Here is a 14,043-nt window from a genome sequence, read left to right on the forward strand (position 1 = left end):
CGTTGTGAAAACATGTTACTATCGATGTTCCTGAAGAGTTTTCACTAGGTTTCCAAATGTAAGCACTGGGTAACTGCAGGAACAGGGTTCAAGAGACCATGGCATACAGAGTTTGGGCAGAATATCACATGAAGCACAGCTCTGCTATAAAACTCAAAGTGGGTTTTCCGGCATCATTGAAAGACTGACCGTCGCGAGTGCGCGGCCTCCATTCACTATTGGAGTGCATACGGATTACATGTATTTTTCCCCTGTTCCTGTTCCTGCACATTTGATAATGGGACATTCTAAATCTTAACTAATTTGACATCTCAGTAAAGACAAGATTCAATTGAGAATAGACTGCTGGGTGAAAATATGATGACTTGATGAGAACAGCCTGAGGTAAGGAATGGAGCACAAGCTTTATTTTTTTTACTTTCTCAGATCATCAATAGCCTATATTAGATACATGCAGCCAATATATGTTTTGATTTCTAAGACATTCTAGTTTTGTATCATTCATGACTAAAGTTGCCAAGTAACTCTAAATCTAGTGTATAGGACCTTTTACACTCAACATAGCCACTTCATATGCACACTTGCTCCAGAATGGGAAAAATATCCTTTCTATTTTATTCAGCTAAGTTCAATTCTATTCTTCTAACTATTAAATCATATATAAAATAATGGCATGGGACTTATAAGCATATCTTGTCAGCTAAATGATCAAGCCTACAGTCTATGGCATGGAGCATAGCCAGATAACATACAGTAGACCAACTCATATTCTGTTCTTCTGAAATACTTTTTACACAGATCATAATGTTTCTTTAGACCTGACTAAAATAAATAATGGATTTATTGTGATGGTGTATAATAAATAGATTTATTAGACTTTTTAAATTCGGATGTTCTGAAGGCACACATCAACTTGTTTATGTTAATGAACTGTCAAKTACCGTGAGACCGGCAGTCTTTTGCATGACAATAACCGTCTGACAAAATTTCATGACCGCCACAGCCCTAGGAAAGACAAAATATTTAAGTGCCTTTGAACGGGGTATGATAATAGGTGCCCGGCGCATTGGTTTTTGTAAAGAACTGCAAAGCTGCTGGGMTTTTCACGCTCAACAGTTTCCCGTGTGTATCAAGAATGGTCCACCACTCAAAGGGCATCCAGCCGTTTTGATAAATATACTGTATCTCTACCTGAAAATACATGATCGAAGTGATTGATCATTGGTGTTCAGCAGTCATAAAAGTTTGCCTTATTTACTTTGAAGAACTAGTAAAATAGTGATTTTGTCAGACAGCATAGGCAGCAGCTCTATACAGATGAGATGATGACTTGGAATGAAATAATAAAGTCATCAAATAAAAGAAATGTTTTATTAAAGTAAAGTACTGTGAATACATGATGGTTAATAAGTGATCAGCAGTAATGGGCCGTCACTACCATCATGGGACTTTTATTAATGGTTTTATTCTGTGTTACAGCATTCAACTCGCATAGTGCATTTAATGTTAAAACATTTTTTTGCTGTGATTTAAAAATAAATMATGGAACCGAAACCGAACTGACCTCAAAAAGCACTAATTGCTCAGCACTATTGACTAGGATCATTCAATTTCTCTGTCGATAAGTCTAATGATGCAATAACTTCTAACAGTAACTGTATCCACTGGTGAGTTGGTAGAGAGTGAGGTGATTGCCATCTAAGAGCCATCTTTTTTTGCGGCAGTGCTGCCTCATACACATTGACTTAGTTGCTGAGACACAAAGACACTGATAAAATGAAAGATACACTGGTACCTAGATRCCCTGACTGACAGCCGGCCTGGGAAATGGGCCTCCAACTCTCATCAAATTACACGGGCCTGAATCCTCAGTGTACATTACATTACTGTCTGGTACACCCAGCATATCTCCTCCCCGCTCTTCCCTCCAGGACCCTGAGTTTCTCCTGATCCACRTATACTGACCAGAAAAATCTCCAAGCATTCGTTGTTAAAGGACACGCATCACAAAGCATCACATTGTCATGAAAAACAAAACAAAAAACAGACACCCGTCCCTCAGTGGAGGCTGCTGAGGGGAGAACGGCTCATAATAATAATGGCTGGAACAAGCTTATGAAATGGCATCAGACACATGGGAACCAACCTCCTGTGCTGTCCCTACCTCCCTCATCTCTACTKCTCCTCCTCCTGAGTGCTCCACCTGTGGTTCGGCTGCAATTCCCCTCCTGGTCAGCGGGGTGTAGCAATGAGCTGGTAGTGACGCGGCACGTTAGTGAAACTGCTGAACTCTGGGCTGAGGTCAATGCTGTCAGGTCCTCCAGGGCAGGAGAAGGAGAAATGTTGCAGCAGAGACACCAGGAACAGAAAGATCTCCATACGAGCCAGAGACTCTCCCACACAGGCACGCTTACCTGCAGAGAAAGCCAAGAAGGCGGGGTTCTTCTGGAAGTTTCCGTTCTGATCAAGGAAGTGATTGGGATTGAAGGTTGTGGGCGTGGCCCAGTGGTCCTGGTCTCTCAGAACAGAGTGCAGCATTGGAAGGATCACGGTGCCCTGAGGGATAGTGTACCCTCTGAATGAGATATTCTTGGTGGCATAGTGCGGGAGGTTCAATGGGGCGATGTCCAGGAAGCGCTGCACCTCGTGGATGACGGCTTCTGTGAAGGGGAGGTACTTCCTGTCCTCCATCTGAGGGACGCGTTGTCGGCCAATCACTGTGTCGATCTCCTGCTGAACGTGCTCCTGAATGTCGGGGTATTTGAGGAGCAGCATGAAGGCGTATCTGAGAGTGGTGCTGGTGGTCTCTGTTCCTGCAAGGAAGAGGTCCAACACTGTGGACACCAGGTTCTCGTAATGGAACTCAGAGGAGGACACATCCTTCTCCTGGTTGAGTCTGGTGAGGAAGGAGTCTGTGAAGTCTCTAGGGTTGCCTGGGTCAATGGTCTCCTGGTGCTCGTGGATCTTTTTCATCACAAAGCCTCTCAGCTCGTCCATCTGGCCGAACACGACTTGCTGCCGACCAGGCAGGTGTTCCATCAGCCAGGGGAAGATGTTGTACAGCTGTCCACAGGGGCTGCTTCCAAAGCGCAGTACAGCTGAGAGGATGTTGAGCAAGTGCAGGAAGTTGTCATCGTCATAGCCGAAGCGCTGGCCGAACACCAGGGAGCAGATGACGTTGGACACGGTGCGACTCAGGAATGGATGAGGATCGAAGGGCACGGCTTTAGTGGCATCCAGACTGTCTATGAGGTGTTGGCTCTCCTCCTGTACCCACTCCTCCATCCTCTTACGGCCCATCCCAAAGTCTCTCAGCGTGGTCAGGGTGAAACGACGCAGCTGGCGCCAACGCTCCCCATTACTGATGGCCAAGCCGTATCCCCTGGTAACTAGGACCAGGAAGGGGACAGGAGCTCGTCCTGTGAAATCCTCAGCCTGGTCCACCAGAGCCTCCTTGACTGCCTCGTACCCCACCAGCACCACGGCTCGCTGMGGCCCAAGATACACTGTCATCACTGGCCCATACACACCACTCCACTTGGTGAGGGTCTTGAAGGGGGCCTGTTTGTCGATCTGATGCAGGTTGCCTAGCAGCGGCAGGGTGCAGGGTCCAGGGGGTAGATGGACATGTCTCTGTCTCCTCAGCCTGAACAACCACAGTAGAAGTAACAACACCAGGCCTCCCAACACCACGCTACTACACATCTCCATTGTTCCAGCCTGCAAAACAAACAACAACGTCTCTTGTTATTGTTCTTCTTGTTATGTAGCACTATATTGCATCACTCCAATATTGTATCCTTCTGCGCGGCAGGATACATTCAGAGTAAGAATTTTCTGATTAGTCCTGTGTACTGGGTTATGTTGCGGCTGCCCCCCTTAAATAGCTGCAGCGGCACTACTTCCACCTCTTCTCTTCCTCTGCGCATTCCTGAGAGGATTTGCTAGGTAAGAGCTGTATCTTAGTGTATAGGGCAGACGTATACCCACAGCTATTCAATAGCTTGGAGCAGCTAGCTAGCCTCTCCATCTGGGTGCTCTGTTGTCCCCATCCTCTTTTCCCTTAGAAACGCACATACAGCTCTATTACACTGCCGGTGTTACACAGAGAGAAACTACCATGTCCAGTATGGTGTTTCGCTGTGAGAAAGGAAAGGTGTCTCTGTCCACAGGCAGCGGCCTGCGTCTCAGAAGGCGGAGCCCAGCAGTCAATCTGAAACACACACAGCCAATGCTGCCGTCCCATGCATAGAGACATTAAACACTGGACACTTCCTTTTATACTGCTTTTCACTGTGTATTTATACACTGGACTTTTGACATGTTATCATTCTAATATAATTACTACTGTACATTGCATTTTTTGTTAGTGTTTATACACACCGCGTATTTATATACTGGACTCTTGACATAACTAATATAAAGTATTTACTAGGGGTGTAACGGTTCGCTAAACCCACGGTTCAGTACGTATTGCGGTTTTGGCGTCACGGTTCGGTTTTGGGTCTGATACAGCGGAAAAATGAAATTCCAACCGTTACTGTAGTTAATTTTAGCAGTTAATAAAAGTTTTAAAAAGCATCCTTGGACCCGTTCTGAAATGACCTTGGGCTTTCCCACCCGGCCAAATATGCATTAATACATTTTTCAATGTCGACAAGAGACCCGTTCCGAAAGGACCCYAGGAKGACCAGTTCCGTATAGACGTGGTCGGATCAGAGTGAGGGAAGCAGCAGAAAAGTCAATTTGTAAGCTACTTTATTCACCAGAGCTGATACAGCGTGAGGGAGAGCAGGCGGAGGAGGGGCCTTGTGAGGAAGAGGTGCCTTGTGGTGAGTGTACTGTGAGCAAGTGAAACAGGAGCAAGGAGGAGGGAGGGAGAGGCAGCAACCAACCGAACTGACTTGCGCTACTATACTAACTTCTAGCTTGTCATAGCTAGGTTGTTTATCATCCAATATGATTACGTAGTACCTGTCTTGACTGCATCAAACCTTGAGAAGCTAGTTGGCTAAGATAGCTAGCTAAGTTAGCTAGCCAGATAGCTKGGCTAATTGAGTCTTCATGTGCTTTCTCCCTGTCCTACAGCATTTTTCTGCACCCGCTATAACATCTTCTAAACTGTGTACGCGGCCAATACATTTTCATTTGATTTGACGTGCTTGCCGCCGGACTTGGCAGCCTCTCACAGTCCCAAAGAGCAAACTGAGAGAGGCAGGTGGAGCTCCCATGGGTACTGAAGACATTGCTGGAGGGCTACGAACTCCAGTTCCGTTGCCGGTACCGCATCAGTTCTGGTGCCTATGTCTCAGGGTCTTCTGGTGTTGAAGCCCTGGTTGACTGAATATTTCTGAATGGGTTCAGATGAAAGGAGTGTCGACCTCCATCCTAACCCCGCATTCTGGACAAGGGTTCTGTCTGAGTGACGTGTGAACCGGCCATTACAGTTGTCCACATGTCGCTGGTTAACTAGGGGCTTCCCCCAGCGTGCTGTGCTCGGCCGGGGCAATGTACACTTAATTTCACAGACGCAGCCAATGCAAAAGGTTTTATCGGCTTTCGTTTGCTAGCGTGAGAGAGTTCTGGGCCAGGGCCTACCTGAACAGACTCTCATGTTGTTACTGCAGCATTTTGGCTGTCCGGCAGGCTTTTGCCTTTTGCTGTGGTGGTGCATTCTTTTGGAGGAGTTACTATCTCGTGGGCCCTGCTCAGAGTTCCCCTCTCGGACGTTTGCGCCTCGGCCAGTTGGGTGCTGTCTAGCACATGTTGACCCATCTATGTGGTCAGGAGGGCTGTTCTTGGTGTTGTATCTGCTTCCCTGGAAAGGGGCGGAAGGGGCACATGACTGCTCTGAGCTCAGTCCGGACTGAACTTTGCTCTTTGTCTGGCCAAAGACTAGTTCACTGATTCATCTGGTACTGTGATACCATAAGTGCTACAAACAAAGGCTACATACAGTAGTAACCATGGTTATGGGAGGTATTGGATTACTCCAATCCTTTTTGTCGGTGATCTACGGCGCCTTGAATTCCCAATTCAACAGTGGTGGGCCGCAGGGCCTGCAAGGCCTTCTCTGCTGGCCTAAACATCATCAGAATATATTTTAAAATATATTTTCCCACAAATATGTATTAAATTATTCCCCAGAGTAAGAGTTATACTCTTCATTTCATAGCTTTCCCTTGGTTGCACTGCTTCCAGCCCCAGGTTGAGATTTGGAGGGCTGGTCTTTATGTTAGATCTTTTATCCAATCATATTCAGCCATCATGTGTTGCCAGGGGTCTAAAATCTGCCCTCAGGCCTTCAGAATCAACAGTGCGGCGCTTGACTTATAAAGTGAATGGAAATTAAAATTTTGTGTCAACCAATCAGCTTTAGAGTTGGCTATTGTACGCCTGCTGGCTGGCTCCAGTGTTACACAGGAGCCAGCTAGCAGGCGTAGTGCGTCCACGTCTTTTGATTGGATTACCAATATTGAGAGGCAGGTCCTATGGGCAGGTCTATGCAGATCTAGGAAACTGAATTGATAAACGAATTAATTCGCGTTCTACTAAGCTGTTTTTTCAACCCACAATGGCGAAGGAGGAGAAGATATCGATTTGGTCGAGGATATAATTATAACGCCATTCTCAAGACGAACTTTTCAAGAAAAGTTAGACATTGTAAGGAGAGGTCGCCCGACGCCACAAAGCCTGTCACAGGCGGGAAAGGGGTTCGTTCGCTCGCCACTTTCAAAGTTTCAACTACGAGCGCTGTCAATTGCTCACAGGCTCGAGAAGCACTGCAAACTGTACTGCTGGGAATGCCTATTATTTGCAAGTGATCGATTTGGTGTTTGGAGCCAAACTGGCTTTGCAAACTTGGATTGTCTGTTAAACACTGTTTACCCAAAAATGTCAATTTGTCAATTTCAAGGTGACGCAACGCCTGGTTATACTGCGTTTCTGTCTAAATGTATAGTGTCTAGAGCCATGGCATAATGATGGTAATAAGAGGTGGATTAATTCGGGTGGGACTGTGTAGTACCTCACTGAAGGCCTAGGCCCCAGCCCACGGCACGCCACTGCAATTCAATATTATCCACAACAATTCCACAAATTCAAATGTATATTCCCTCAGGCTTCAAGCTCGTCATGTCACTATTCAGACAGCCTACAGTAGCATACTGGACATGTAGAATACACTCTTAAAACAAGGTGCTATCTAGAATCTAAAAGGGTCTCCGGTTGTCCCCATAGGAGAACCCTGTGAAGAACCATTTTCTGTTCCAGGTATAACCCTGTTGGGTTCCATGTAGAACCCTTTCCCCAGGGTTCTACATGGAACCCAAAATAGTTATACCTGTAACCAAAAAGGGTTATCCTACAGGGACAGCCGAAGAACCCTTTTGGAACTATTTTTCTAAGAGCGTAGATTATTAAATACAAATCCTACAGAACATTTTGATACTATGTGCATTAATTCCATTACCTGGGAAATGTACAAATATTAAATTCCAAAGATTTAAATGTTTTTAGAATTATAATTCACTTCCAATTTAAAAAAAATCCAAACTGTCTAATTTCAATTAAATTCAATAACTGAAAAAAAATACAAAATTGAATTAAAAAAACATTCTCCACTCAGGAGTGAATTCAAGAATTGAAATGGAAATTTCTAATTAAATTGGAATTGACTCCTGGACTAACCTGAAAATCCTTACTCGGAATGTATCCTGCGGCACGGAAGGATCATATTGGAGTGAGCCAATAGCTCACATAACCGTGTTTACATACTTAACCTTCGTTGTTGTTGTTTCTTCTTTAACCCACCTATCTATCTTTAGTGTTTTCCTTCTCTCTGTGTTGCTCTCGTCTCTGTTGCCTGCCTGACTTAGTGAACTGTGTGTGTGTGTGTGATGCAGATGTTTGCAGAGATAAGGGTGTGTGTTGGAACTTACTGTACTGGAACAGAAGTGAACAACGGATTATGTGATTGGCTGCTGAGTCGTGCTGACATACTTTACACAGATTGCACCTTTACCCCAATCCCTTCCTGCTTTTTAGAATCTGAGGCCAACATTAACAAAGCAGATGACAGTGCAGAAATCACCAGGAGTGGAAAGGACTAATATCTAATACTGTGTCTGTCTCGGTTTTAAACTACACTATAATTTGTATTTTTTATTAAACACATTTCCCCCAGGAAATGTTTACTGTTTTTAACCTAATTTCCTGCAATTATGTYTATTTTGACATGGCTATAGGCCTATGACCAGGGTGGAAAACAGGTCAGATYTATTCGTGAGGTTAAAAGTATATGGACAGTGACACATTGTTTGTTGTTTTGGCTCTGTTCTCCAGCACTTTGAATTTGAAATGATACAATGTCTATAAGGTTAAAGTGCAGACTCATCTTTAGGGTATTCATCCATATCAGATGAACTGTTTAGAAATTACAGCACTTTTTGTACATAGTCCCCCCATTTTAGGGAACCAAAAGTATTTGGACAAATGTATTTATAAGTGTATTAAAGTAGTCAAAAGTTGTGTATTTGTTCCCATATTCCTAGTACACAATGACTACATCAAGCTTGTGACTCTACAAACCTGTTGGATGCTTTCGCAATTTGCTTTGGTTGTGWRTCAGATCATTTTMTGCCCAATATAAAGGAATAGTATTGTAAATACRTTTATTGTAAATAAGAATAGAATATGTTTCTTAACACTTCTACGTGGATGTGGATACTACCATGATTATGGATAATCATGAATGAATCGTGAATAATGATGTGTGAGAAAGTTACAGACGTACAAAGATCATACCCCTTACCCGGTTCACTTCCATGCTCACTGAAGACCGTGATAATACTCCATTCTGCTGGCTGGTTGAGACGCTTTAGAAGCCACGTTGATGGTATGGACAGAATCCACTTTGAGAAGTAACTTCTTGCTTAAGTCCTCCTTCCATTGTTGATAGCCGTGGAAGTTCTCAGGGATGAAATGTGCCCCTCAGATTGCTGATTGACGAGTAGATGCCCAATTCGCCCGCCTCATTCTCACAAACTTATCCAACTTATTAGGACGTTTTTCATTGCGTGCAAAAAACTTCACCAAACTAAGCTTTGTATTTCCCCACCCGTATGACCCAGGAGGACTCGAAGGCTGAGCTTGGCTTTGTATTTCCCCACCGTGTGACCCAGTAGGACTCGAAGGCTGAGCTTGGCTTTGTATTCCCCACCGTGTGACCCAGGAGACCGAAGCTGAGCTTGGCTTTGTATTCCCCACCGTGTGACCCAGGAGGACACGAAGGCTGAGCTTGGCTTTGTATTTCCCCACCGTGTGACCGAGGAGGACATGAAGGCTGAGCTTGGCTTTGTATTTCCCCACCGTGTGACCAGGAGGACACGAAGGCTGAGCTTGCTTTGTATTTCCCCACCGTGTGACCCAGGAGGCACGAAGGTGAGCTTGGCTTTGTATTCCCCACCGTGTGACCAGGAGGACATGAAGGCTGAGCTTGGCTTTGTATTTCCACCGTGTGACCCAGGAGGACACGAAGGCGATGCTTGGCTTTTGTATTTCCCACCGGTGACCCAGGAGGACGAAGCCGAGCTTGGCTTTGGATTCCCACGTGTGACCACGGAGAACGAAGGCGAGCTTGGCGTTTTTTTATTCCCCACCGTGTGACCAGGAGGACACGAAGGCCGAGCTTGGCTTTGTATTCCCCACCGTGTGACCCAGGAGACACGAAGGCCGAGCTTGGCTTTGTATTTCCCACGTGTGACCCAGGAGGACACGAAGGCCGAGCTTGGCTTTGTATTTCCCACGTGTGGACCCACGGAGGACACGAATGGCCGAGCTGGCTTTGTATTTCCCCACCGTGTGACCCAGGAGGACACGAAGGCCGAGCTTGGCTTGTATTCCCCACCCGCTGTGACCCAGGAGGACACGAAGGCCGAGCTTGGCTTTGTATTTCCCACCGTGTGACCCAGAGGACACGAAGCCGGAGCTTGGCTTTGTATTTCCCCACCGTGTGACCAGGAGACACGAAGGCCGAGCTTGGCTTTGTATTTCCCCACCGTGTGACCCAGGAGGACACGAAGGCCGAGCTTGGCTTTGTATTTCCCCACCGTGTGACCCAGGAGGACACGAAGGCCGAGCTTGCTTTGTATTTCCCCACCGTGTGACCCAGGAGGACACGAAGGCCGAGCTTGGCTTTGTATATTCCCCACGTGTGACCAGGAGACACGAAGCGAGCTGCTTGTATCCCACCGTGTGACCAGGAGGACACGAAGCCGAGCTTGGCTTGTATTTCCCCACCGTGTGACCCAGGAGGACACGAAGCCGAGCTTGGCTTTGTATTTCCCACCGTGTGACCCAGGAGGACACGAAGGCCGAGCTTGGCTTTGTATTTCCCCACCGTGTGACCAGGAGGACAGAAGGCTGAGCTTGGCTTTGTATTTCCCCACCGTGTGACCCAGGAGACACGAAGGCTGAGCTTGGCTTTGTATTTCCCCACCGTGTGACCAGGAGGACACGAAGGCGAGCTTGGCTTTGTATTTCCCCACCGTGTGACCCAGGAGGACACGAAGGCTGAGCTTGGCTTTGTATTTCCCACCGTGTGACCCAGAGACACGAAGGCCGAGCTTGGCTTTGTATTTCCCACCGTGTGACCCAGGAGGACACGAAGGCTGAGCTTGGCTTTGTATTCCCCACCGTGTGACCCAGGAGGACACGAAGGCTGAGCTTGGCTTTGTATTTCCCACCGTGGACCCAGGAGGCACGAAGGCAGCTTGGCTTTGTATTTCCCCACCGTTGACCCAGGAGGACACGAAGGCGAGCTTGGCTTTGTATTTCCCCACCGTGTGACCCAGGAGGACACGAAGGCGAGCTTGGCTTTGTATTTCCCCACCGTGTGACCCAGGAGGACACGAAGGCCGAGCTTGGCTTTGTATTTCCCACCGTGTGACCCAGGAGACACGAAGGCGAGCTTGGCTTTTATTTCCCACCGTGTGACCCAGGAGGACACGAAGGCCGAGCTTGCTTTGTATTCCCCACCGTGTACCCAGGGAGGACACGAAGGCCGAGCTTGGCTTTGTATTTCCCCACCGTGTGACCCAGGAGGACACGAAGGCCGAGCTTGGCTTTGTATTTCCCCACGTGTGACCAGGAGGACACGAAGCCGAGCTTGCTTTGTATTTCCCCACCGTGTACCCAGGAGACACGAAGGCCGAGCTTGGCTTTGTATTTCCCCCCGTGTACCCAGGAGGACACGAAGGCCGAGCTTTCTTGTATTTCCCCACCGTGTGACCCAGGAGACACGAAGGCGAGCTTGGCTTTGTATTTCCCCACCGTGTGACCCAGGAGACACAAGGCCGGCTTGGCTGTTATTTCCCCACCTGTGAGCCCAGGAACACGAAGCCGAGCTTGGCTTTGTATTTCCCCACCGTGTGACCCAGGAGGACACGAAGGCCGAGCTTGGCTTTTGTATTTCCCCACCGTGTACCCAGGAGGACACGAAGGCCGAGTTGCTTTGTATTTCCCCACCGTGTGACCCAGGAGGAACACGAAGGCCAGCTTGGCTTTGTATTTCCCCACCGTGTGACCCAGGAGGACACGAAGCCGAGCTTGGCTTTGTATTTCCCCACCGTGTGACCCAGGAGGACACGAAGCCGAGCTGGCTTTGTATTTCCCCACCGTGTGACCCAGAGGACACGAAGGCGAGCTTGGCTTTGTATTTCCCCACCGTGACCCAGGAGGACACGAAGGCTGAGCTTGGCTTTGTATTTCCCCACCGTGGACCCAGCGAGGACACGAAGGCCGAGCTTGGCTTGTATTCCCCACCGTGTGACCCAGCGAGGACACGAAGGCCGAGCTTGGCTTTGTATTTCCCCACCGTTGACCCAGGAGGACACGAAGGCCGAGCTTGGCTTTGATTTCCCACCGTGTGACGCAGAGGACACGAAGGCCGAGCTTGCTTTGTATTTCCCCACCGTGTGACCCAGGAGGACACCGAAGGCCGAGCTTGGCTTTGTATTTCCCACCGTGTGAACCCAGGAGACACGAAGGCCGAGCTTGGCTTTTGATTTCCCACCCCGTGTGACGCAGGAGAGGAGACCCACGAAGGCCGAGCTTGGCTTTGTATTTCCCCACCGTGTGACCCAGGAGGACACGAAGGCCGAGCTTGGCTTTGTATTTCCCACCGTGTGACGCTGACTGTACGGCGTTATTGTATTGTTTCAGAAGATAGAGCTGATTTGAAGAAAACCTCAAGCCCAACTTTAGAACAACATTACAATATTATTAATATTGATTTAAGAGTTTGTAATTTGGAATGTTTTCTTTTGGTGCTCTAAGTTACTATTAAATGTGTTTCTGGCATTGAGAAATAGGTGCTACACTCACATTAATATGAATCAATTTTCTGTTCTGTGCTATTAGTTTGTGTGTCTTGCTCTTTGCAAAACGCTGGTCAGTTGGTCTTAGGAAGCTTTTGTAGGCCCGCGGATCAATTTCCCAAAACGAAATAAGAAAATAAATCGGGGTCTCAATTTACTGTTGAGAGTTAGAATAGTAGAAAAAACAAAGTGCCATTTCTAAATGTGGTTTTGCATCAGCAGTTATTCTCTTGTTAAGTCAGTCACTGACAGTCACTCAACTAGCCCATGTCCGCTAACCATTTTAGATTGGTAAATTAGTCTAGCCAGCAATCTAAACTTGTAGTAATCATGGACGAATTATCGACCGGGGGGGCTATTGATTTTCTTCGTCACTCTCACTTAGATATCATACTCAAAACTGCAAACATTTCTCTCCACTCTATGGCAAAATGTGTAGAATTGCAGGAAATTAGCTTTAAAACTGCACGTTTTCATCTCTGGCCCATGGAACAATTAGTAGAACTGCAGAAAACTTGCTTAAAAATTGCTACATTTTCTCTACACTATAATTGCAGGAATTCCAGGCAATTCATTCTCAAGCTTAGAAATTTCACTTATGGCCCCCAAAAGTCTAGGGCCGGCTCTGACTGCACCAACTAGATGGTAATTTTCCGTGAAGAAACATTTGTTGTAGTCAAAGAAGTTTAAAACGTTGTTCTTCAGCGAAGCAGTGACATATAGTCAAAGTTAATTCTAATAAAATATCAGGTCTGACTACTATATCAACCTTATTACTTTGGAGTGTGGGGCAGTTAGATCACGTTTCATCACAAATAACTACACTCAGACTAATACTTTTACTCAATCGGACTTTTAGGTTATTATTTGAGGAAAGAAATATGATGGTGCATCTAGTGGAAGAAGTTTAAAAGTTTGTTGCTGTTAAAGAATGTTGGCTGCTGTAGTAGAGGGAGGGACTGTTTTATACATGGTAGATAGTAGCCTTCAGTGGGAGACTAGGTGGTAGTAGTAGAGGGAGGGACTGTTTTATACATGAGTCCCTCCCTTCTACTACTAACCACCTAGGTTTCCTCCCACTGGAAGGTTACTTCTAACCATGTAATACAAACAGGTCCCTTCCCTCTTCTACTACTACCAACTATCTTCCACTGAAGCTTACTATCTTACCATTGTATTAAAAACAGGTCCCCTCTCGACTTACTCACCATACCCTAGGTTCTTCCCACTGAAGGCTACATTCTTACCAGTATAAAAAACAGTCCCTCCCCTCTACTTACTTACTCCACCCGTTTTAGGACTTCCCACTGATGAAGGAGCTACTATTCTTACCCATGCTAATAAAACAAAACGGGTCACCCCTCCCTCTAACTACTTTTAACCCACCTAAGGTCTCACACTGAAGGGCTACTATCTAACCATGTCATATAAAACCGAGTCCCTCCCTCTACTTACTTACCACCTTAGTTCTTCCCCCACTGAAGGTACTTATCTACCCCAATTGTAAAAACCAGGGGTCCCCTTCCTCTTTTTACTATACCACCTAGGGGGTCTTCCCCACTGAAGGTTATACTATCTTACCCATGTATTTAAAAAAAAACAGGTTCCCCTCCCTTCTACTAACTACCAAAACCTTGTCTCCCACAAAGGGCTTTTACTATTCTAC

General features: G+C 46.6%; 1 protein-coding gene and 1 pseudogene across 6 annotated transcripts; one reads left to right on the forward strand and one right to left on the reverse strand.

Annotated features, from left to right (window-relative positions):
• Positions 1-14,043, forward strand: part of LOC112080643 (focal adhesion kinase 1-like) — a 39,743-nt pseudogene that overhangs the window by 18,873 nt on the left and 6,827 nt on the right.
• On the reverse strand, positions 1,358-7,898 carry LOC112080645 (cytochrome P450 2F3). 6 transcript variants are annotated; one of them, XM_024146491.2, is made up of 3 exons: positions 7,813-7,895; positions 5,599-5,818; positions 1,358-3,720 (listed from the first exon to the last, which is right to left on the reverse strand). In XM_024146491.2, exon 3 carries the CDS (start codon positions 3,709-3,711, stop codon positions 2,233-2,235), a length of 1,479 nt encoding a protein of 492 aa, XP_024002259.1. In that variant the 5' UTR covers positions 3,712-3,720; positions 5,599-5,818; positions 7,813-7,895; the 3' UTR covers positions 1,358-2,232. The 6 variants fall into 6 exon arrangements, with proteins under 6 accessions (XP_024002259.1, XP_024002258.1, XP_024002256.1 ...); XM_024146490.2 differs by having other exon boundaries at positions 7,690-7,895; XM_024146488.2 differs by lacking the exon at positions 5,599-5,818 and having other exon boundaries at positions 7,813-7,898.

This window comes from Salvelinus sp. IW2-2015, unplaced genomic scaffold (genome assembly GCF_002910315.2).
Source record: "Salvelinus sp. IW2-2015 unplaced genomic scaffold, ASM291031v2 Un_scaffold16399, whole genome shotgun sequence".
Classification (NCBI taxonomy): domain Eukaryota; kingdom Metazoa; phylum Chordata; class Actinopteri; order Salmoniformes; family Salmonidae; genus Salvelinus; species Salvelinus sp. IW2-2015.